Genomic DNA, 26134 nt, shown 5'->3' on the forward strand with positions numbered 1-26134 from the left:
CCATAAAAACCTGAAAAGCGCTTGCTATGGTCCATATATGAACCATATGAATCACCTTGTGAGTGTTGTTAAACTCATCGCGGCAGAAACCGCTCTCTTGCTCCGCATGTTGTTTGAATTTTTCGCAGTGATGCGATGATCTCATGCATAATACAGCTCAGTGATTGGATTGAACGAGATCTTTCTCATGAATAAATGCAGAGAGTCGCTCAGAACCGGCTGACGTACACAATCGTTCTCTCCAGCCCCGGCAGCCAATCACACGCTCCGAAAGCACGCTTCTACCTCAGATACTGTGATGTCGCTTCCACTTTACTTTTCAGCCCAGAGGAACCAAATTGCTCAGAAGAACACAAAAATAACCAATTTCCAATTATTGGTAATACTTACGAGTGCTTTTATTATTTAAGTGATGTGCAGCCTGTACATATCTGTTCACATCTCAAAAAATGTGTTTAGGGGGATTCATGACCCTTTAAAAATGATGAAAATGAAAATATGAAATTATTGTGTAAACAAACATAAATAGATCAAGACAACCTTTGTATTGTTACAATGTTGGTAGTATATTTAAATTAACAATGTGTAGTCTTTCTCTGTTACCTGAACCTGGATATCCCTGTTTATTTGTCAGCAAAATTTTATTTTCTTCTGTCTTATTTTCTGCTCTCTCTCTGCTAATGTAGTTTAAGCTGCTGTGATATGACAGATGAAGGTTGTTCTGATGTGACTTCAGCTCTGAAATCAAACCTGTCACACCTGAGAGAGCTGGACCTGAGCAGGAATAAACTAGGAGACTCTGGAGTGAAAAACCTCAGTGATCTACTGATGAACCCACAATTCAAGCTGGATAAACTACAGTTAGTATCATTATACTGTACAGCAATTACAGTGTGACTGAAGTTTATTTATTTGAAGACAGCAGGGCTTATGGTTAATTGTTTATAGCAGTGCACTTTCTGGGTTTTCCCTATTGCTCAAATATTTATGTGTTTTATCTAGTTAGTAATTGTTTAATTTCCAGCATTTGATACAATGTACCGATTGTGTACATGCAGAAATCTGCCTTTTCAACAGAGTATAAAGAATAGAGACATCAAACAAATAGTTAAAAATGAAAGAAGAAACAGTATCTTCCAGCACACAGAAATAGTGTGACTGGGTTTCAGAACAGACTATTGGAAACTAAATGCCTGCTGTTGCTCTTCAATAAGATCATCATCATAGATGTGAACTATTGTTATTTCTCTGTCTTCAGTCTGAGTTATTGCAGTATTACAGAGAAACAGAGTCTCATCCTGACTTCAGCTCTGAAATCAAACCCGTCACACCTGAGAGAGCTGAACCTGAGCGGGAATAAACTAGGAAACTCAGGAGTAAGGCACTTATGTGATGTACTGAAGGATTCACACTGTAAACTGGAGAGATTGAGGTCAGTCACATTCACAGACAAGAATCAAAATGCTTAAAATCACTTAAAAACTTTAAACTAAAACTCTTTATACTCAATATCTGACAGTGAGTCTGAGTTCACATAATATTTCTGCAAATATGTTCACCTTAGTATTTTGTGATCTGGTGAAATAAAGATGACGGTCTCTCTTCCTCTGTTTTATTTGCTGATGAAGATGATGTGACTTTACAGAATAAAGAGTTTTCTTTTCTTCCGTCTTATTTTCTGCTCTCTCTCTGCTAATGTAGTTTTAGCTGCTGTGATATGACAGATGAAGGTTGTTCAGATGTGACTTCAGCTCTGAAATCAAACCAATCACACCTGAGAGAGCTGAACCTGAGCGGGAATAAACTAGGACACTCTGAAGTGAAAAACCTCAGTGATCTAATGATGAACCCACAATTCAAGCTGGAGAAACTACAGTTAGTATCATTATACTGTACAGCAATTACAGTGTGACTGAAGTTTTTTTTTTTTTAAGACAGCAGGGCTTATGTTTCATTGTTAATAGCAGTGCACTTTCTGGGTTTTCCCTATTGTTCACATTTTTATGTGTTTTTTTATCTAGATAGTTATTGTTTAAAGGGCACCTATTATGCAAAATTCACTTTTACATGGTGTTTGAACATAAATGTGTGTTGGCAGTGTGTGAGCAAAACCACCCTAGAATGATAAAAATCCACCCAGTGGTTTTTTTTACAATCTCAATAAATCATAAGCACTGTCTCAGAATGAGCTGTTCTCAGATTTGGTGCAATGTGACGTAAAATTGCACAAGCCCCGCCCACGACGGTTGATTGACACTTCAGTTTGAGCATAGACCCGCCCTGAGTGAGCTGGACACAGAGTCCGCCATTGTTCGACGCTTTAGCAGCTGTAGACAAGAATGTCTCCTAAGCGATTGAGGTATGTTGTTGTTGGATGTAAGAATGAACATGTCAGTCTTCATTTACTCCCGTTGTTACTCGAGGATGGATCAGTACTGTTTGTGATCCAGCTCACAGTCTCCGGAGAGACAGGACTAACGTTACTGACCACGGCAGAAATGAAAGTGAGAGCGCGCACTTTATGACAGCTCATCGAGTCGTTTTACGGATATAAGGTTTACCAGTTTATTTAGCACCCACTGAAAAGGTGTGTATATATTTGTTTACTGTTAGTTGTAACGAGTGTTTTGTGTACTTCGCTGTGTATGTTGATGATATTGAAAGGGAGAGAGAGAGAGTTTATGGATAAGACTTTAATGCTCACTTCTTATACTGTGTTTATTCAGCTCTTACTGTGATTCTCTGGAGTAAAACCAACTCTCATCTTTTATGTGATGTACAATAAACTTCACTGAACTCATCAGTATATTTTGGTCATCATTCGGATGGAGTTTTCTACACCAGGCTTGTATTAATAGTGGATAAAAGCAGATGACAAATAAATTATAACCATAATTAAACTAAACTATACCTGTTCTATCTCTATACAGTATATATATTCTCTGGCTCTGTGGGCATTATTGTCCGACTCCGAGTCGAAATGAACACCGCAACTGAGAGTTTCTGTTGAGATTGTCCTTCTGGTTCTTCTGAGCGCGAGCTCGTGAGGCTCCGCCCCCTGGGCCGGCAGCAGCAGTTAATTTGCATTTAAAGGGATACACACTAAAACAGCGCGTTTTTCTGAGCCCCAAAAAATTACAATTTAAACTAGGGCTGTCACTTTACGTTCGAAAATCGATTGCACAATCGATCGGACCAACCAACACAAGTTTCGAAAACGAAAATAGGGAATCGATTTTAACGGTCTTTTCTCGGAACGCGTCCAGCTCGTCACGATACGCCCGCAGCGAACGCGCATCACACAGCAACTCTGACAAACACACATTATACTTCTGCATAATGTTTCTATTTTTACTACAAAAATGTGAATTCTGCCGGTATTCAGACAGTCTCATGCATACAGATACAGATTCAGGCTACGGTCAACAATCGTAGGCAACATTTGTTTGACTTTTCTAACCGTAAACACAGGCATGTTGAAGACTGCAGTAGTTTTCATTGATGTTATGGCAGTCCTCTCTGCTTATTGCTTTTCGAGAATGTTGCACTGTTTGTCATTGTGCACGAAACTTCACGCCAATAAATCAACAGGAATATTGCTGACTTGTGCGCGTCTCAAGCGTCCTCTTTACGTTCGTCCTAATGCCTGTTAGTTGTCCGTGGATTTGCCCATATTTGGCGTTTAAAATGGAAACGTCTTTAGACATGGAAAATCGATTTTACAATCGATTAAATGAACACATATGTCTCAAAAATCAAACAGGATTTTTTCACAAAAGTGACAGTCCTAATTTAAACATGCTGTAAAAAATGATCTGTTGGGTATTTTGAGCTAAAACTTCACATACATACTCTAGGGACATCAGAGACTTATTTTACATCTTGTGAAAAGAGTCATAATAGGTGCCCTTTAATTTCCAGCATTTGTTACAATGTACTGATTGTGTACATGCATAAATCTACCTTTTAAACAGAGAATAAAGAAGAGAGACATCAAATAAATGGTTTAAAATGAAAGAGAAGAAACAGTGTTTTCCAGCACACAGAACTAGCGTGATTGGGTTTCAAAACAGACTATTGGAAACTAAATGCTGCTGTAGCTCTTCAATTAGATGATTATCATCATAGATGTGAACTATTGTTATTTCTCTGTCTTCAGTCTGAGTTATTGCAGTATTACAGAGAAACAGCTGACCTTCACAGATCACATTTCAAAGACATTTCAGATCACATTTCAAAGACAGCTCGATCATGCAGGTTTGCACTGCACAACATCAGGAAGATCAGGCCTTTCCTAACTGAGCATGCAACACAACTTCTCGTCCAGGCCCTGGTCATTTCTAGGCTTGACTACTGTAATGCTCTTCTGGCCGGACTTCCAGCATGTGCAACTAAACCTCTACAGATGATCCAAAATGCTGCAGCCCGTCTTGTCTTCAACGAGCCAAAGAGGGCCCACGTCACTCCTCTGTTCAGCTCACTGCACTGGCTACCTCTCGCTGCTCGCATCAAGTTCAAGGCATTGACGCTTGCTTACAGATCTATCACAGGCTCAGCTCCCTCCTACTTTCACTCACTCCTACGAGTCTACATCCCTGCCAGAAGCCTACGATCGGCCAACAAGCGTCGTCTCGTGGTTCCATCCCAGAAAGCCACAAAATCACTTTCCAGAACATTCTCATTCACAGTTCCATGCTGGTGGAACGCTCTCCCCACCCTCATCCGGAATGCAGAATCCCTGACAACCTTCAAAAAACATCTGAAAACCCATCTCTTCCGGGAGCACTTAACCTCATAAAAAAAAAAAAAAAAAAAAAAAAAAAACACCTCCCCTTTCCCTCTAAACCTCACTTATCGGGCTTATGCTACTCTGAATAATGCCTGAACTTTGTATCTTGAGCACTTCTTGCGCTGCTTTTTGTTTTTTGCCTCTTCATGATGACTCGCTTAATCTAGTCCTACTTTGTAAGTCGCTTTGGATAAAAGCGTCTGCTAAATGACTAAATGTAAACAGAGTCTCATCCTGACTTCAGCTCTGAAGTCAAACCCATCACACCTGAGAGAGCTGAATTAAACAGATATGTTACCGCAAGTTTTGCATCAGATTAGATGACTAATACTTTGGCGCTAATTCAAGTGTACGTGTTTTGCAAAGACAAGAAGTGAATTTCCGTTTAGGGCTGCAATAGTGCTGCCTGACCAACCTAAATCTGGGTGTGTCTTGCCTCTGTTTTAATTTAATGTTACTTTAGAGAAGTGTCCGTGGGAAACCACGGCATGGCCAATCCAAATCTATTATAAGACAAGTAAAGTTTGGTTGACTTATATCTGTAGTAGTGGCCATACCTCTACTGAAGTAAACATTACTTTAATTTCAAGTGTATGCAATCACAGGTGTTATACCAAAGTATCTTTGATTGCGTAAGTGTGAATGCGACCGATCTCAGGTATATAGCAATTACCTCTGTTTAGTGACCGAAGCTGCCGAGCTTGTGATCATGAGACCCACATTAAACAAGGTCTGAGGACCTCTGAGCGACATAGCTTCCTAATATGAACGGGTAAAATATAAGTAAAGAGTTAAATAGAACAATCAAATGTATTGCTAAACTATTATATAACTGACCAATAACCAATTAGCAATATAACTTAAATTTGAGGTCGTGATAAAATGATTAAATTTGAAGTCATATAAAAGATTAAATGGAATTAAATTACTTTGCCACGCGGACAGACAGTAACACACAGAGACCTTCACCCGTTCTGGCGGAAACCCCCATTTGGACCGATAAACGGACTTACACAGTTTTAGATAATTGTAATCTCGAAAGTGATGTTGATGTCTATCATATTAAAGGTCCCGTTCTTCGTGATACCATGTTTCAAACTTTAGTTAGTGTGTAATGTTGTTGTTAGAGTATAAATAATATCTGTAAAATTATAAAGCTCAAAGTTCAATGCCAAGCGAGATATTTTATTTAAAGGGTTAGTTCACCCAAAAATGAAAATTCTATCAGTAATTACTCACCCTCATGTTGTTCCAACCGCGTAAGACCTTCGTTCATCTTCGGAACACAAATTAAGATATTTTTGATGAAAAATGAGCCAAGTCTGAATCCTCCATAGGCTGCTATGTGACCGAAACTTGCTGGCCCAGAAAAGTTATTAAAGAGGTCGTTAATATAGTCCAAGTGACTCCAGTGGCTCAATCTTAAGTATATCAAGCGACGAGAATACTTTTTGTGCGCAAAAACAAACAAAAATAACGACTTTATTCCACTTTTCATTTCCTTCTCTCTGGGCCTCGTAGTGTTTTTGCGCTGCGCGTCTGTGTACACGTCATCACGCATCACACACATGACCGGCGTCGGCCAATAGTGAGCCTACGTGGTGACGTGTACACAGACGCGCTGCGCAAAAACACTACGCGAATCAACTAGAGGTCCAGAGAGAAGGAAATGAATAGTGGAATAAAGTCGTTATTTTTGTTTGTTTTTGCGCACAAAAAGTATTCTCGTCGCTTGATATACTTAAGATTGAGCCACTGGAGTCACTTGGACTATATTAACGATCTCTTTAATAACTTTTCTGGGCCAGCAAGTTTCGGTCACATAGCAGCCTATGGAGGATTCAGACTTGGCTCAGATTTCATCAAAAATATCTTAATTTGTGTTCCGAAGATGAACGAAGGTCTTACGCGGTTGGAACAACATGAGGGTGAGTAATTACTGACAGAATTTTCATTTTTGGGTGAACCAAAACCCTTAACTGAAGTTGACTACATCGAACGGCCTGTTTGGACTACATCCCTCTACATCCTGCTTTAATGACGTCATTAAAACCGTGTTTTGACTAACCTCCGCCCACAGGAATACTCCCTCAACTCTACCGAAATTCGTTTATGTACTTTCGCACTTCTAATAACTTACTGTGTTTACTCAGCTCTTACGGTGATTTTCTGAAGTAAAACTGACGCTTCATCTTTTGTGTGATGTACAATAAACTTTATTAAACTCATCAGTATATGTTTGATCATCATTCAGACAGCAGACTTGTAGGCTATTAATAAATAATGGATACATACAAGCAGATGACAAATACGTTATAATAACCGTAATTAAACTACTAAACTATACCTGTTTCATCTCTATACAGCACTCTGACTCTGTAGGCATTATTGTCCGACTCGAAATGAACACCGTTACTGAGAGTTTCTGATATTATCATCATTCCGTGAGATGAAATTGTCCTGAGAGACTGAGCGCGAGCTCATGAAGCTCCGCCCCCTGTGCTGTGCAGCAGCATCTGATTTGCATTTAAAGGGCACACACTAAAACAGCGCGTTTTTCTGAGCCCCCAAATATGACAATTTAAACATGCTGTAAAAAATTATCTGTTGGGTATTTTGAGCTGAAACTTCACATACACACTCTGGGGACATCAGAGACTTATTTTATATCTTGTGAAAAGGGGCATAATACGGGACCTTTAAAGATTTCTGTGCCTTTTGTTTGCCTCCATATTCAGTTGTCAGTTCTTGCAACTAACCTTCGATGCATTTGTACAAAGAACAAAATAAAATTCAAGTTTAAGGATTTACATTGTTCGGGGTTAAACTGATTAATCAGTTGAATGCTTTCATTCCTGTTCTAGACTCTCTAACTGCAGTGTGACAGAAGAAGGATATAACACTCTGGCTTCAGCTCTGAGATCAAACCCTTCACACCTGATAGAGCTGGATCTCACAGGAAATGATCCTGGACAATCAGGAGTGAAGGAGCTCAATGATTTACTACAGGATCCAGACTGTCAACTGAAGACACTGAGGTGAGACGGGAAATAATTAACTAAATTAGTTATATGGAGGCTATATATTCGTAACTAATATATTATTTTAGCTATACAATTAACTCGACATTTTGTTGGATCAAAATGATCAAGATCAGATCAGATGCTGCAGGGATTTTCATGATGATGATAATCGTCAACACAGTTTAGTTGTGATATGAGCTAAAGGTCAAATAGACATTATGGGTCAGTATATGGGCTGCTATTCTGGAGTATACCTTGATAATTGAAATGCACAATTTTATTTTTGTGCACACTTCTCATCAAAATTCTAGATAACCTTTTAGTGAAATAGTTTTTTGAACACAGTTGTTTTCCATCAAGCCCAGATTCACTGCATCTCTCTATCATATCAATCTTTTTTGTAATTCAACGGACATTTAGTTGAGAACTGAATTGACTCTTCTGCAGATTTTTGAGTCCTGCTGCAGAGGAAGCCTGTCAGTATGTGAATAGAGTTGTGGGTAAAAACCCGTTACTCCAGAGAGAGCTGAATCTGAGTGAACATGAACTAGGAGACACACGAGTGAATCAGATCGCTGCTCTACTGCAGGATAAACACTGTCAACTCAACACACTGACGTGAGTATTGGTCATTTATAATATTACTTTACTTTTAGCTTTATTGTTACATGATGATAATATTTCCTCATTTGTTTGAGTCAGAGCAGTTTTTTCCTCAGCATCACACAGAGCCACAACAATTCAAAGTAATAAAATTAAACAGCAAATTAAAAACACACAAATAAAACATGATATCAAGCTTTTTCGGTGCTTCTTCAGGAAGTCTCTCCTTGGCTGGTGTTTCTACAGCGCGAGCAGCGGTGGTCTCGAGCTCTTTGAGCACTCAACTGCTATTCTAACAGCATCACATTTCTATTTGTGTTTGTTTGTCTGACGGCCGGTTGAGCGCGAGAAGAGTGATTGCTTCACTGGTACAGGCTGCGCCATCCCTGTCAGTGTTGCAGCGATCATTCCCCTGGGTGCTCCGGCACTGGTGAGAGGTTTCTCACTTCCTGAAAGAGCAACACGGGTGCGTTTGCGTCTTTTTCAAGATGTCATTCTGCCCGTGCGTTTCTGGATGTGGTCGTTCCCTGTCCCCTTCTGAAGGTCACAATTGCTGCGTCACGTGTTTGGGTGTTCAGGACGCTGAGGCAGCTTTTGTGGACAGTTCATGTTCCCATTGCGGGAATATGACTGTCTCGGTGTTGAGATCGAGACACGCCTTCGTTCGCGAAGGTGCAGTCCCCATTACCATGCCCCACCCCAGGGTGCCGTGTGGGATGGGTGATCGGAGATCAGTGATGGAGTTTCCGCCCGGTAACCATTCCCTGTGGGCTCCTCACTCCTCCATCACACCGATACTGGTGGAGCCCCCTGCTGAGAGCACTGGTCCCTCTGTAATGGACCGACCAGATGTCTCACTCGTGGTTCCCCCAGAGGACAGGATGCCGATCACAGCATTGGAGGTTGAGCTGATCTTTGGTGATGACGACTCAGCTGCGTTATCCCCTTCGGGGATTGTAACGTTGCCCGAGCCAGATCCTCAGTTGTCAGCTATGCTGAAACGGGCCGTCGAGGCTGTCGGGCCCAAGTGGAACCTTCCACCGTGTCCCGCTCAGTCTCGGTTGGATGATTGGTATCTTGGGGCGGGCCGTGCTGGTTCTCAGCCCGCCGCCTCAGTGCCCTTCTTTCCCAAAGTGCATGGAGAGCTTACTAGCTTACTAGATACACCGCTCTACAGTAATTTGAAAGTGATTGCAGTACCAGTTTTGGCCACAATCTTACATACGGTTCCTTTAAATGTTAACATAAGAAAATGACATATGGAGAGAACTTAACAATTATAATTACTTTGCAAACGAAATAAACAAATTCCATTTGTGTGGTGTGGCGTTTGTGTTCGTGGTCACTGCGAGTCTAATTTCAACATGCAGTTTATAGGACGTTTACTAGACTTGGGGCCCTATCTTGCACCCAGCGCAATTGACTTTGTACACCGACGCATGTATCATTCCTATTTTGCTCCCGCGCAAAGCGGACTTTTCCCTCCACAGATGCACGTCGATAAGTTAGGAAATACACTTGCGCTCCCCAGGGCGGTTCGGTGCAAAGAGGAGGCGTGTTCCGGCGCAAACGTTCCTTCATGCTATTTTGCAGGTTTAGAAAATAATTGCTCCACTAACCAGAAAAAAACAGTTTAAAGTCAGTGGCGCGGTGCGCATGTTATTAATATGCTATTTTAAGGGCGCATGCTTGGCCATAATCAATGTAGCGTGTGCACAACGCGCAAACACTTTGATTCTCTCATCTACACAGATGCAGCGGTTTTCATTTTTGCAAATCATACATTATTACGATAGATAGATAGATAGATAGATAGACAATTTATTATAAAAGCATACATCTAGCTTACACATTTACCCAAATTATCATACGCCTGTTTAACCGAAGTTCATTTGGGTGGGTTTCTCCATTTCAGTGTAACTTCTCTCTTTTACGGTCGTGACGAGAGCGTTGCTCTCCTTGGCTGTGAACCGCTCCTGGCGTGCGCCTGGCAAATCCGCCGTTACAATAGCAATCCGCCATGGAAAAAGCGCGTCTGCTCTTAAAGGGAATGTGAGATGACGCTCTGATTGGTTTATTTCACGTTACGCCCAAACCACACCTATGAGTAATGAAGCTACTTCAGACCAACCCCTTTTAGATTTGCGCCTGGCGCAAGAGTCATTTATCCCGCCGGGAAAATAGCAACAGCGCCCAAGACCCGCCCACAAAGTTACTTGCGCTTTGCGCTTGACACTTGCGTTTCAGTTAGTTAAAATAGGGCCCTTGGTCTTTAATTAACATTAACATTGATTCGTGTGCAGTTTACATTACAATAACATTACAGTAACATTCTTGGTTGTAGCCTTAATGCAATTGGTCAAAATCTGTGTTGTTTTGAGCAAATTAATTGCATTCCCGCTGAAAAACAAGCTGAAACCAACTATTACAGACACCATGTTCCACGCGTCGTTTTTTTTTTTTTATGTCCCTGTATGTAAACAGGGACTAGTCATACAACAATGGGAAACCCGCAACAGAAATAATTAACTTCTCCACTTTGCTTGGGAACTAATATGGTCGGAACCAATGTTTACAGGATTGCGTTCTCTGGAATCCTCTCAGGCGGAGGACTTATACATTCTGATTGGTTGCCGCCGAACCGTGTCATAGCTTATTACCATAAAGTTGACCTGGCTTCAACTCTCCTTGTTGCTCTCACTGTCCAAGACGCGCCGCGCCGCCCTTGCCGGTTTGGTAAACAAATGAGTCCTACTGAAGAGATGATTCCGAGCTTAGGACCCAAGCAATCCGATTGGTTCAAAGCACGTTTTAGGGGTAATCACTTTAGTGCCTGGTTACAAATCATACAAAATCACTTTATTATAGAAGACGTTTGTGCTACGTTATAACGAGCCATTAATATATTTTAAATTATACGTTTCATGTACTAGTATTTAACCTATAGATTGTGAAATTAAACATTTATCGTTGTTAGTGTGTTTTTTAGTTAGCTTACATAGTAGCATAGCAAACAGCTAACGTTATACGATGATTGTGCTAGCTGAGCCTTACCTGAGCTTATACTGCCCTGATACTGCCTTACTGTATTCACAGCAATTCGTAATGCAATTATAATTATGTCATCATTTTTTATTGTAATAATCAGCACAATATGTTACAAGTACACTTTTTTTAAATTAAAAGAACCATAAAATAATGTTTATTTGTGTATATTGCTATTTTTCTTATTAACAGTTTAACCTCACGTTAGCTACAAGTTATCGCAAGAACAGATTTAGATCAGTCATACTACTGGCATACTAATGGGGTCCTAAGCTCGGACTCATCTCTTCAATAGGACTCATTTGTTCACCACACTGGAGCTCGCCGCCGGCTCTCATTGAAAATGAATGACTTCCGGCAACATTGACGCTCTCACCGGCGGCGGTGTGAACGCACAGTTCAGCTCTGAAATCAAACCCGTCACACCTGAGAGAAATTAACCTGAGCGGCAATAAACTCGGAGACTCTGGAGTGAAAAACCTCAGTGATCTACTGATGAACCCACAATTCAAGCTGGAGAATCTACAGTTAGTATCATTATAGTGTACAGCAATTACAGTGTGACTGAAGTTTATTTATTTGAAGACAGCAGGGCTTATGGTTCATTGTTTATAGCAGTGCACTTTCTGGGTTTTCCCTATTGCTCACATTTTTATGTGTTTTTTTATCTAGATAGTAATTGTTTAATTTCCAGCATTTGATACAATGTACTGATTGTGTACATGCAGAAATCTGCCTTTTCAACAGAGAATAAAGAAGAGAGACGTCAAATAAATAGTTAAAAATGAAAGAGAAGAAACAGTGTCTTCCAGCGCACAGATCTAGCATGACTGGGTTTCAAAACAGACTATTGGAAACTAAATGCCTGCTGTTGCTCTTCAATAAGATGATCATCATAGATGTGAACTATTGTTATTTCTCTGTCTTCAGTCTGAGTCTATGCAGTATTACAGAGAAACAGAGTCTCATCCTGACTTCAGCTCTGAAATCAAACCCATCACATCTGAGAGAGCTGAACCTGAGGGAGAATAAACTAGAAAACACAGGAGTGAAGCACTTTTGTGCCGTACTGAAGGATTCACACTGTAAACTGGAGAGATTGAGGTCAGTCACATTCACATACAAGAATCAAAATGCTTAAAATTACTTCAACAGTTTAAAATAAAACACTTTATACTCAATATCTGACAGTGAGTCTGAGGTCACAAAATATTTGTGCAAACATGTTCACCTTAGTATTTTGTGATCTGGTGAAATAAAGATGAAGATCTCTCTTCCTCTGTTTTATTTGCAGATGAAGATGATGTGACTTTACAGAATAAAGAGTTTTCTTTTCTTCTGTCTTATTTTCTGCTCTCTCTGCTAATGTAGTTTAAGAGGCTGTGATATGACAGATGAAGGTTGTTCAGATGTGACTTCAGCTCTGAAATCAAACCCGTCACACCTGAGAGAGCTGAATCTGAGCAGGAATAAACTAGGAGACTCTGGAGTGAAAAACCTCAGTGATCTACTGATGAACCCACAATCCAAGCTGGAGAAACTACAGTTAGTATCATTATACTGTACAGCAATTACAGTGTGACTGAAGTTTATTTATTTGAAGACAGCAGGGCTTATGTTTCATTGTTTATAGCAGTGCACTTTCTGGGTTTTCCCTATTGCTCACATTTTTATGTGTTCAATGTTATGAGACGTCAAATAAATAGTTAAAAATGAAAGAGAAGAAACAGTGTCTTCCAGCACACAGAACTAGTGTGACTGGGTTTCAAAACAGACTATTGGAAACTAAATGCCTGCTGTAGCTCTTCAATAAGATGATCATCATAGATGTGAACTATTGTTATTTCTCTATCTTCAGTCTGTGGAGATGCAGTATTACAGAGAAACAGAGTCTCGTCCTGACTTCAGCTCTGAAATCAAACCCATCACACCTGAGAGAGCTGAACCTGAGGGAAAATAAAATAGGAAACACAGGAGTGAAGCACTTATGTGCCGTACTGAAGGATTCACACTGTAAACTGGAGAGATTGAGGTCAGTCACATTCACAGACAAGAATCAAAATGCTTAAAATCACTTCAACAGTTTAAACTAAAACACTTTTTGAATGATGGCACCAGTGTGTGTGGCTAGCCGCCTGCTGCTCCCGGTTGTATGGATGTTTGTCTTGTTTTTATTGACTATTTTAAATACTACAAAGTCTATTAGTGTACGATTGCCAAACACTTGTTAGCATTAGATCGGCTTTGGATAATACGCTGATCTATATTGTGAACCGGGGTGGAACAAAAAACTCAACCCCTCCACCGTTCCTTCGTGGATTACCTGCCTGTCTCTGCCGAACCCCATGCTCTCTCGGGAGGAAGAAGCGGTTCAGACGCCGTGGCAAACGAGGTGGTCTGTTGGTTAAAATAAAGACTTTAATGGCTTTGTTTCCGAATGCCGATCCTCGCTCTATTTTGGGAGATCTTGGCGTGGATTGTCATCGGTACGTGCTTCGACGCTCTTGGGATCCTGCATATAGATGGTTGGTACCTGTGACTGATGTGGATGTGGATAAAGAGCCTCCAGTCATAATTTATCGGGCATCCCGTTTGAAAAGAGGTGTGGACGCAACTCTCCATCGGTCTTTGGTCCGTGAATCTCCGTTGTTGAAAGACTCAACTCCTGTGAGGATAGCCTTGGTGAATGCTAGATCACTAGCTTGCAAGTCCTTCATTTTGAATGACTTTTTTACTCCAAGGACTTGGACATGTTGTGTGTGACTGAGACCTGGATCGGTGTTGGTGAGTCAAGTGTTTTTTCTGAAGTTTTACCTCTGAACTGTACCTATTTTAACTCTCCACGGCTTACGGGACGAGGAGGCGGAGTAGCAACTATTTTTAAAGAACATTTAAACTGTAGGCGTCTGCCATCTTCCTCCTACTCCAGCTTTGAACTCAGTGTTTTTGAATTAAGTCTAAGTTATCCAGTGTTGTGCACAGTTGTTTATCGCCCACCCAAATATAACAAGGACTTTATCAATGATTTTTCTGATTTTTTAGCCGGAATCATGACTAAATATGACTGGGTTTTAATTGTGGGGGATTTTAATATCCATGTGTGCTGTCCCGCCAAGCCTTTGGCCAAAGCTTTTTTAAATCTCGAGGAGTCTTTTAACTTAACTCAGTTTATCATTAGTCCCACACATATTTGTGGACACACACTAGATTTGGTTTTGACATATGGCTTGCCTATTAGTAACATTGTCTGTGATGCCACTTTCTCTGATCATTTGCCTGTTTTATTTGAGATATGTATTTCTCGTGATTCTAAAGTGACTGTTCCAAAATGTCGCTGTCGGGCGATTAATCCTTCAACTGCTCAATTATTTTCTGAGGCTTTTAATGCAATTGAGGTTGATTATTCAATGCCCTCATGTGGGCTTAATACCGAACAGTGTTGGGGAAGTTACTTTTAAAAAGTAGTGTTTGCTCATTACTCGTTACTTTTTTAAAAAGTAATCCGTTACTTTACTTAGTTACCCCCTTTGGAAAGTAACTTTTTACGTTACTTGTTACTTTTACGTTACATTTATGTTGGTTGACTTTGGGACGAACGCAATATCTGTTCCTAAATGTGTAGACATAAAGTTATACTATGGAGGACATAACAGGTATTTCTTTTGTGCTCTTTATTATAAAAAATAGTATCAATTTCAAAAGAAAAAAAGTCCTTCTCATTGGCGCTGCTGTGTGTGGCAACTTCTCTGTTTTTATTCTCAGCCGGCTCTGCATCATGGGGTAGAGTACGACACTCTGCGATGAGCAGAGCACATGCGCTGCTTCTCTCCGCTCTGCTACAAAATATATTTTGTTTAAAAGTACACATTTTAAGCTTTCTATATATTTCTCAGGTCTGTGAGGCAAGTAGCTTATCTGAGTTTCGGTTCATTTACAGTATGAGACGAGCTGCAGTTCGCGCAATGGTGCCTCCATGTCATGATTATATTGCATGGTATATTTACTTATTTATTAAATTCAGGCAATTGGTTGATAAAACATTGATTCAAATTAAGATACAATTAATACAAAACGAAATTCACTTTAAAGAAAGGCTTTCTACAAAAACAAACTTAATAAAGTGGTCAAAATCATGTCTGCCCACTCCATTTGTCTCCCGATATATTGCGCAAAATTATGATCTTACTCATGCTTTTCACTTTTCATATAATCAACATAGATTAAATATATATATTTTTTTATTTTATTTAAACATAAATATGAAACTAAATAATTTTCTTTAATTTACTTCTTATTTATTAAATTCAGGCAATTGGTTGATAAAACATTGATTAAAATTAAGATACAATTAATACAAAACGAAATTCACTTTAAAGAAAGGTTTTCTACAAAAACAAACTTAATAAAGTGGTCAAAATCATGTCTGCCCACTCCATTTGTCTCCCGATATATTGCGCAAAATTTTTATTTTATTTAAACATAAATATGAAACTAAATCGTTTTCTTTAATGACTAGGATACAACACGTAGGCCTGTAGCTACTAACTTTCAGATAGGCTATTACAAATTGGCTTACCTGTACAATTACACCCGGTAGGTCTGCTGTCATCCTTGACAGTCCATTTTGGAGTGCGAGCGTCCTTGATTTCAGGGTCCTCCAGGGTTGGTAGAAGACTACCATAGTAACAGTTCTCTTCAGTTCTCAACAGTTCTCTTCTCTCAAGCGCGCAGCTGAGGCAGTGTCGCTGTCAAATCTATCCATGGGAAAAGTAACGTTGCGCCGAATTGAAAAAGGAACTATGTTTCATTACCAAATTTTCTGTAGTAGCGCATTACACTACTTTTTACCCAAAAAAGTAGTTACGTTCGTTCTTTTTAACTTGTCAAAGTATTTTGGATGCAGTTGCCCCTTTTAGGACGGTTCGAGAAAAAAATTAGAGTTCAACCGTGGCTGAATGCTACTACTCGAGCTATAAGGCTGGAATGCAGAAGGGCGGAACGCCGCTGGAAGAAGGATAAATTACAGATCTCATTTGATATTTTACAGTACAATTTGTCTAAATATCAAAAAAGTGTTAGATCTGAGAAATCAAAGTATCTCTCTAATGTTATCTGTAATAATTCCCATAAGCCAGCTCTGCTGTTCAGTACTATTAATGCTATTTTGAACACTCCCCAAGCTACTTGTTTAGAGCCTTCTGCCAAATTGTGTGAACATTTTTTACACTTTTTTATTGATAAGATTGAAGCTATTAGATCTAATATATCCTCTCCTTTGACTTTCTTATCCGTTTCCTCTGAGTGCCCTGCTGTTTTTAATCAGTTTGCGCCAGTGTCTCTTGTCTCACTGAGGGAGATCTTTGTTAAAATGAAATTATCCTCATGTTGCATGGATATTGTTCCTCCACGTCTTCTAAATGACTCATTTGAAGCTATTGGTTCTACTGTACTTGTGATTATTAATAGTAGCCTGGCGTCGGGAGTTGTACCTAAGTCTTTTAAACATGCAGCAGTGGAACCAGTAATCAAGAAATCTAACCTGGATTCATCAGTCTTTGCTAATTTTAGACCTATCTCAAAACTTTCGTTTCTGTCGAAATTACTGGAGAAGGTTGTATTTGGACAATTGAATGCATTCCTAGATCTACATGGTATCCGTGAGGTGTTTCAGTCTGGTTTTAAGTCCCTGCATAGTACAGAAACTGCACTGTTGAAGGTTTCTAACGACTTGTTACTTACTACTGACTCGGGGAACTGTGCGATTCTAATTTTATTAGATCTTTCGGCTGCATTTGATACCATAGACCATAAGATCTTGATTACACGCTTAGAAAAATCTGTTGGTATTAACCCTCTGGGGTCTGAGGTGTTTTCTGGGCCCTGGAGGTGTTCTGACATGCTCTGACATTTGTGCTTATTTCTGTTACTTGTGACATTTTCATGGCTAAAGTCTAATTACACTGTATTCAGCACAAACTCTGCTACAATAATATATCAGCAGCATGTGTGTAAAAGTTTGCTGTTTTGAGATAATGACATTTATGCGTGGTTTGTAAAAATACAAAAGAAAATTCTCACTGAAATAAGGTCATGAAACCCATACTGATTATTTCTTCACAAGACTTTTGAAAATTGTATGACGTAGCCTAGAATATTTGCTCTTAAACTATGTGAAAATCACCCTGACTGCTCATTCAGATAAGACAATTTTTGACAATTTTACGACGTGTTTTGTGTGAAAAAGCTCATTAATATGTAAGCTTTTCACACCTGAGAAAGACAAAGACCCTCCCCTAACGGCCCTATTAGGAGCTATCAGGCCCTATCATTCTGAGCAACCTTGCACAAACAATGAGGAGATTTAAAAAATAATGGCTTTTAGATTTTTTGGATTTATTTACAACACAACATAATCCAAAGATACACAACAAATGACAAAAAAGCACTCATTGAAAACAATGATCCAAAGACAGAGACCTGTGTGCCATTCCTAAAAACATTGTACATACCTTTCATTTCCAAGGTGTTTGATTTTCACTTTACCATGTTCATGTACAGAGACTCATGTGAATGTTGAAGTCAGCAGGACTCAGCATCTGGGCCCTGAAAGAAAAAAAAAAGTGAACATACTGATATCAAGAGAAAGGCCTGCACGATTTTGGGAATAAATTTTAGATTTTTCTGGTTAAAATTGCTTTTTAAAATTCACAGAATACACACACACACACACACACACACATAAATGTTTCCAACAATATATAATATAATAAACACAAGGTTTGTTGTGCCTTGTAGGCATAGGCTATGCCCAGTGCTGCATAAAATAATAATAACAATAGCCTATAGCAGCCTATAAATCTTCCAAAATATTTCAGTAACAACTAAGCTAGAGAAAAATATATTGATTATCATGTTACTTCAAATGTTTCCATTCGTTATGATGATATGAAATGAGATAATAGTAAAAACATGAAGCCGTTTGGTGCTTTTCAAACGCGATCGCGATCCAAAATATGATACATTCAAACGCGATCGCGCTCAAATATAAAACATTATGGTTACCATATACATATCTACATTTGAGCAGATATCCACAAACACAGTAACAGTAAACACGGGTCTAAAAATTATAATATTTACCATATATCTAGCAACAGTTCAACTGCAATGTGAAATTAATGCAACAATAACAAACTAATATGTAAGAATTTTTTTACCTTACATCTTTCTTGTCTTCAAATCGCGTTCTTCTTCTTCTGAGGTAGCCTAAATCCAATGTAAGCTCACGCCGCGTCTTTCAAACTCAACGAAAAGCAGAGACTTGTGAAGTGTTTTGGTGTTTTGTTTTTGAGGTAATGAGCGCGATCGCGTTCCATGTGGAGATTAGCATGTCAATCTCTTTTGCGCGAGTGGGCGTGTTCAAATTAAAAATAATTAGGAAGCGTTTGAGAAGCTGGACATCTTGTTAGTTTTATACAAATTACTTAAACAGAGAATATTGTTTTCAGTTTGAATCCGATCATTTAAAAGTACACACTTAAATGTTTATAAAGGTATATGGCTCATAAATGTGTGACAAGTATTCGCTGAGTTTTGTTTCAGTTTATAGACGTGCTCAAGAAAAAAAAGTTCACAGCGACGGAGAGGCAGAACTAGGGCTGGGCGATATGGCCAAAAAAAAATATCACGATAATTTTTTTTATATCAGTCGATATCGATAATTATCACGATAAAAGTCAAATCTTTATTTCTTTAAAGTTTAAAGGCAGATTTTTGCTCCTAAGTGAAAGTTGTAGAAACCAGCGCGTTAACTGTGGTTTTAAACTACTCTTTATTGTCAGAACATATCATGACAAACACTTGCCAAACAGGCGAACATTTCACAAATCTGAGGTAGAACATTCAAACATTTGTCATTTTTCCTTAACAAAATAAATATATTTATTGGACAATTTCTTAGTTTCTGCATGTGCAAATTTTTTTTGGGGTAAAATGTAATAATCTGACTGTTTGAGTTTTATTAAACTTAACCATTGGTCATCAAGTATCATGCATTTAGATCATGACAACCTCACCATCATGGCAAAATGTAACTTTATGGTTTCTATGGTATTTGTATGAAAAACAGTAGTCTAAATACATTATTAAATACTGTAATTATATTCCATTAGTCCTTTAATACATTGTCTACATTAATAATGCAATACAATTCAATATCCTACATTTCATGGTGCAGTTAATATTACTAGGCTAACAGTAAATCCGTGGTAAATGATGGGAATTTGTAGACGGAAAAGCCTTCAGACTGTATCGTTGCGCACAGTTTGGCAGCGCTGTTTCATCTGCCTTTAAGCTGGTTTAAATCACTGAGACATTTGTGTTCCTCGCATTTGTGTTCCTCGACCGAGAGCGATCAGAGTAAACGCGTCTGCTCTAACTTTAGTGAGCTCGCGCTTGCGCTGCCGTTTGGACTTTGAGCCGAGCGGATAAATGGTCCGTGTGGCGCGCGGTTCAAATGAGTTTCGTTCCGCTTTTGGCGCATAAACATTATCGAACATTTATCGACCTCTTGATATCGTTTTATCGAGAAAAATTATATCGCGATAATTATCGTTATCGTTTTATCGCCCAGCCCTAGGCAGAACGCACATCCTGTTTATTTTCTTTATTTTACTAAAGCACAATGTTTTGATTTGATTGTAAGTGGACACATACAAAAGTAAAAATATCACAGATTCTTTATTTATATTTCTTTTTTCTGTATGACCATAAATGACGGAGTAATTTAAGTTTATAGTGCTACAATGTGAAGAAAATCCAGCAAAACGTGTGGGCGCGTTTGCCGACCTCAGAGGGTTAAGAGTACTGCGTTGGCATGGTTTAAATTGTATTTGTCTGAAAGAACTATCTCAGTTCGTCTTGGAGAATTCGCCTCCTCAATGGCTTCTTTCACGTGTGGGGTCCCCCAGGGCTCCATTTTAGGGCCTATTTAGTTCGCCCTGTATTTGCTCCCCCTGGGACATATTTTTAGGAAATTTGGTATCTCTTTTCATTGCAATGCAGACGACACGCAAATTTATCTGCCTTTGAAAAGAAAAGACACCTCTACGTTAGCGTCTCTATTACGGTGTCTTGAGGAAATTAAGGCCTGGATGGCATTGAATTTCCTAAGTTTTAATGAAAATAAAACAGAAGTCATGCTGTTTACGCCGAGTGGCACTTATGAATCCTTACAGTTGGATCTTGGGGAATTGAATCCACTAGTGAAACCTTATGTTAAAAATGTAGGTGTTATAATGGACTGTGATTTTAAATTGGATAAACAGATTAACTTGGTAGTTAAATCTAGTTTTTTCCAATTGAGACAACTCACCAAGGTGAAATCTTTCCTGTCTTTTATAGACTTTCAAAGACTTCTTCACATTTTTATCTCATCGCGTCTGGATTATTGTAATGCCCTCTATATGGGCATTAGTCAGGCCTCTCTCTCCAGACTGCAGAGGGTCCAGAATGCAGCAGCTCGCCTGTTGACGGGTACACGAAAGCGGGAACACATTACCCCTTTCTTCACTGGTTGCCTGTGTAACAATATTATCTCAAAGGGGAAATATTAATAATAATCCATAATTACTAATTATGATTATTTATTAATATTTGGGTCAGTTAATTAGATTAACTTTGAGGTAAGCCAATTAATATTACCATCAATTAATCAGTTCCAACGAACTATTTGATTATTCATTTATTCTAAGAAAAGTGTATCTTTCATGGTCACTGAAAGATAGTTATTCCTTAGCATGTGCAGTGCTTAGAGCATGTAACAAGATCAAGATCGTAAAAGGGACTTTGTATGCAAGCAGAGAATCAGAAACCAGATGCATGATTGTTCACAAGTTTTATTGACTAAATCACAAACATAACAAAACTAAACAAACAAACAAACATACATACATTCATCCATACATACATGCATAGGTAAAGGGGTGAGTGTCATGGAACCGGAAGCAGGAAATAGAACTATGGGGCAAGATCTATTTTAGTATGAAAAGAACCATCAGCTTATTTCATAGCACCTCATTAAATACTTGCATGGTCAGTTGCAATTGTGGACAATTCTTGAAGTGGTTGAAAAATGAGTACGTTGGTGGGTCCGTGAGGGTCAAAAGTCATGGTGCAAGTTGCCATCGTGTGGTTCCGACGCTGTTGTGGGTCGGAGTTTGCATGGTGGCTTCGAGCACATGGCTGTGGTGAGTCGAAGCCTGCTGTCCTGGCCTGCTGAGTGCACGCTGGACGATGCGGCCTCCTGAAGTGCCGAGAAGGCAAGGAGTTGATCGTTGGACGATGCGTTGATGGTAGGTTTGCAGTTTTGCAGTCTCCCTTTTTGGTAGCATGAAAGCATGGCAGGCAGGGCCCTGGGCCCCAGTGGGGGGAAGGGGGGAAGGGGGGAAGGGGGAAGGGAAGATCAGTTCGTTTCTGATTAATGCAGCGAAGTCTGCATGGAAGATTGTTTCTGTCTCCCCATTGTCTCTCTCTTGCACATGCGGCCAAATTCTTTTTGATCGTAAAACCCTCTGTGTTTCCTGTAACAAAACACCCTCCTGCCAGTGTGTTAGCTTCACTTGGGATGTTAGTATTTGGTGAAAGTTTCACAGTGAGTTTGCTGGATTGTTCATTAAATAAATGAATTGTGTTTGTCCGATTGGTCCAGACGCTACACCTGTCCATTTTAGGATTAGTTTTAAGATTTTGATGTTTGTTTTTAAATCTCTTAATGGTCTTGCACCTAAGTATCTGTCTGAACTGATCAAGCCGTATGCTCCGTCAAGAGCGCTTATGTCTGCTGACCGTTTGCTTTTAGTTGTCCCACGGGTAAAGCTGAAGAGCAGGGGTGAAAGAGCATTTGCAGTAGCAGGACCGAAGCTTTGGAACAGTTTGCCCCTGTACATCAGACAGGCTTAAACACTTGCTGTTTTTAAATCTATTCTTAAAACCTATGTGGACGTCGTAGTGTAATGTAAGCGTGGACGTCGTGGTCTCCTGCAAGCTCTGGTGTAAATGCAGGGATTTGTCTAGCCATTCGGTTGAGGTCTTTGAGTGTCACTACACGTGTTGTTTCAGGATTCGTCTGAATCAATCCTTTTTCTTCTGCGGCTGCAGAAGCTTTAAGGAAATTATCCAATGACGTGTTAAGCAGAGGGGTTTGTCTCCCCCCTTGGTAACTCTTTGCTTGGCTGGGGGAGGTTTCTCTGCTGATTGCAAGTGGGGGAGTAAGATGTCTCTCCTGCTGTGGTTCTTTTTGCAGCAGATAAGAGTGTCTCAGTTCTCGTTGGACCATGTCAAGTTCATCTTTGGTGTTGTCCAGCTGCTGGGTCAGCGCCTCAATTCCAGCTCTGGACACCTTCAGTTGACCATCACAGGCCATGATTCTGGCATCTTTTTCCAAGATTTCAGAATTTGCTGCTTTTAACAGTGACACTTTGTGAAAGAGTTTATTTTCCAGGTCCTCTCTGGCAGTCTTTTCAAACTGCTCTTGTAGTTTAACAGCTGTCAGTGCCGTTTGAAGACTGTGGATTTCCTCCTGTGACTCCCTTCTGCCAGGGTCCTTGTGTTTGTCCTGAGCCTCCATCTCTAGCTGGTCAATGCGGCTTTTAGCATGTGTCAGCTCCTTTTGGGACTCTTGTGATCTGGCATTTGAGGTTGTTTACCTCCTGTTTCAAACCTGTGAGGCTGTGGGCCAGGAAGATAACCTCAGTCAGATATTTGTGGTCATACCTCTGGTTTGAGTCATCTGTAATTAGTTCTCTTCCCTCGTTTTTCAGTTGCTTTTGGCTCTTGTGCTGAAGGTTGTCAGCAGCCATGGGAAAAAGGGTGTTCCTCAAAACACCTAGCCAGTCCTTTTGGTCTTCCATCTGGGCAGTTAGGCTGAGCATCTGCAACATTCTGGCACACTTGTGGTGAGAGTAAGGGCAAGAGATTAATGCAAGATCAAACCGAATTTGGAGCTAAAGGCAAAGTGAGACAGCTAGGTGTGTAATGTACAGCTAGGTTTTGTCAGGTGTGGTTAGCAAATTAAATGTGTACCTGATTACTACTATCTTAGCTGCAAATAGCAGGATGCTCAGGGCTGCGTTCTCCGATAACGTTGTCTCTTAGCGCGCTACGAAGACTCAAAAGGTACACCTTAACTACAGGTATACCTTTCCTACGTGTGTTCTCCGAACTATACCTTAGGATGTTGCTTAAGGTAAACCTTCTTAAGTTCGACCTTAGCAGGCGCTGTCCATGGTGGAGGTGCTGAATAGGTTGATATTGATGCCTCGATGATCGATTGTGCGCTCTTTCCTTCACAGCGGTATAGGTAAAGTATTGAGAAAACAATGTTCTTTATAAAGAAGCGTTTTAGAAATAGTACAAACTGCATTTATCGGGGCTCATTGAAATATGTACATGCAGAAATAAATATGAGTATGTGTTTATAATTTAGCAAGTGTGCAATCCCAAACCCTTACGGCCATAAGTGTGTTAATGTTCTCCACAACGTATGCTGATTATCCACCAGCCATGTAGTTGACATACACTAACTGGCTCCGCGGACGGCGCCATCTTTGATTTAAAACAAGTACTCGCTGTCTCGCTGCCATAGCTATAAAGTTTGTGTAAACTCATCTTTCTTTATATAGACTCCTAAGCCTTTTCTGTCAAATGGTTCGCCAGCTGATGTGCCTTAGGATAGTAATTAAAAAAGCTAACAACCATTAGTGTATGGAAACTTTATTAATGAAAACACTTCCATACACTGGGTGTAGGCTATAACAACTTAAGTATTTTATGTGTAAAATTTTAAAGTAAAGTAAAAATGAAATTTTAATACTAAATCAGATTTTATATTAAATGTTCCTATAAAATTGTCTATGTGTAATTAAACTGCGATGTAAAAAAGCTTTTTGCGTAGTGGTGGCCACTAGCGGTATGAACCGTCAGCAGCGATAAGGTATAGCTAAGAGCGCTCCAGACCAACCTTACGAACGTATGACTTACAGAAGGTTTACTTAACTAAGAAGGTTTCGGAAACCACGTATTAACGATAAGGTACTTCTTAAGGTACAACTTAAGAACGACGTAGCGTTAAGGTAGTTTCGGAGAACGCAGCCCAGATTTGTGTGGATCTGAGTGGCTTTGCTAGAAGAGCGTAAGCCTAGATTTAATAAATGACTTAAGATGGTTCTTATGGTCAAATTATTTCTCATAACTTACTGATAGCATACAACAGGCTTGATCTCTGAACAAATGAAGAAGAGAAAGAAAGAGGAAGAGGAGAGCTTTCCGATTAGATTGTGCCTATTAGTGGTACTCAAAATTATGCCATAGCAATCGTCTAGATTACTTGTGTAGCTGGCTCATAAAATTGACAATTTGGAATTGGGAAATTTGGAAAAACTGTTGAAAATAAACACATCAAGAAGGAAAGTTGTGTAGTTACTTTTGCGGTTTTATGGGGAAATAAAACCACACTAGAACAAGAGGGTTAAATGAAAAAAATTAATAGCTGACTTCCATTATGTTTAAATTTAATAAAAAGATTTAAAGAAGTGATTAAAACAGCTGAATGATCTAGTATTGGGAATAATTAATAGCACTTATGATCAACCATTAGATTTGCTTTGGACATCATTCTACAGTTGGTCACAGCTGCTGCGTGTTCAAGACCATACCATGTGTTGTCCCTCCATAAAGTTTAGTCAACGTGCCATTGAAAGTTCCCAATAACTATAAAAATTCTTCTCTAGCTAAACAGTTTACATGTAATTAAGTTTAGATTTAATTAATTTAGCTGAACAGCGTTCAGTAAGGAATGCACCTGAAAAGTGCAGGTGAAATTAGATGAGAAGAATTAAAGTTAAGGAAAAAGAGAGAGAGAATTCAGAAACCAGAAATGGGGTTAACCCTCTGGGGTCTGAGGAATTTTTGGGGTCCTTGAGATGTTCTGACATGCCCTGACGATTGTGCTTTTTTCAGTTGCTTATAAACATATTAATGGCAAAAGTGTAATTACACTCTATTTAGCACAAACAGGGCTAGCATGATATGTGAGCAACATGATATGTTGCCTAGAGTTTTTTCTTCAAAATGATGTGAAAATCATCCTGCCTAATCATTGACATAACACAATACATTGATTTAAATCTTGTAAAACCCTTTTTGTTTGGAAAGGCCATATGCGCAAAGGGCGTCAACAATTCAACACCATCATGCATATTTAGTGATTCACACCTGAGGAGACAATGGGGCCCACATACTTAATGAGCCATTCATTCAGGTGTGTCACCTATAGCCACAAGAAAAAAATGCAAGAGCAGTATATATATATATATATATATATATATATATATATATATATATATATATATATATATATATATATATATATATATATTCTACCAAATTGGTTCACAGTTGGAAGCATCTCAATTTTTTTTTTTTTTTCACAAATTGTGCTTGCAAATTGTATAATATCCAAGGAAAACATGTCTAGTAATTGTGCAGTTAATTCTCATACTGTATTTTCAGTTTTGGAATATGTATCCTCTCCCCAAATTTGTCAATAATAAAACACAATTAAAATGATCTAAAGAAAAGGCTTATATTTACCTTTTAAATATTTTTTTTTTTATTA

General features: G+C 39.2%; 2 protein-coding genes across 2 annotated transcripts in view; both read left to right on the plus strand.

The window, feature by feature from the left end:
• Nucleotides 1–26134, plus strand: part of LOC307161680 (uncharacterized protein) — a 484934-nt gene that overhangs the window by 275405 nt on the left and 183395 nt on the right. The window lies entirely within an intron of this gene.
• LOC307161653 (NACHT, LRR and PYD domains-containing protein 12-like) overlaps nt 1–26134 on the plus strand; it is a 51534-nt gene that overhangs the window by 17112 nt on the left and 8288 nt on the right. The window contains exons 10-17 of the mRNA XM_079876517.1: nt 687–860; nt 1259–1432; nt 1702–1875; nt 7654–7827; nt 8260–8430; nt 12391–12564; nt 12832–13005; nt 13319–13492. Coding sequence (XP_079732643.1) covers nt 687–860; nt 1259–1432; nt 1702–1875; nt 7654–7827; nt 8260–8430; nt 12391–12564; nt 12832–13005; nt 13319–13492 — 1389 coding nt within the window. The remainder of the gene's footprint in view (nt 1–686; nt 861–1258; nt 1433–1701; nt 1876–7653; nt 7828–8259; nt 8431–12390; nt 12565–12831; nt 13006–13318; nt 13493–26134) is intronic.

The sequence above is a fragment of the Squalius cephalus genome, assembly GCF_949319135.1.
Source record: "Squalius cephalus genome assembly, chromosome: 7".
NCBI lineage: Eukaryota > Metazoa > Chordata > Actinopteri > Cypriniformes > Leuciscidae > Squalius > Squalius cephalus.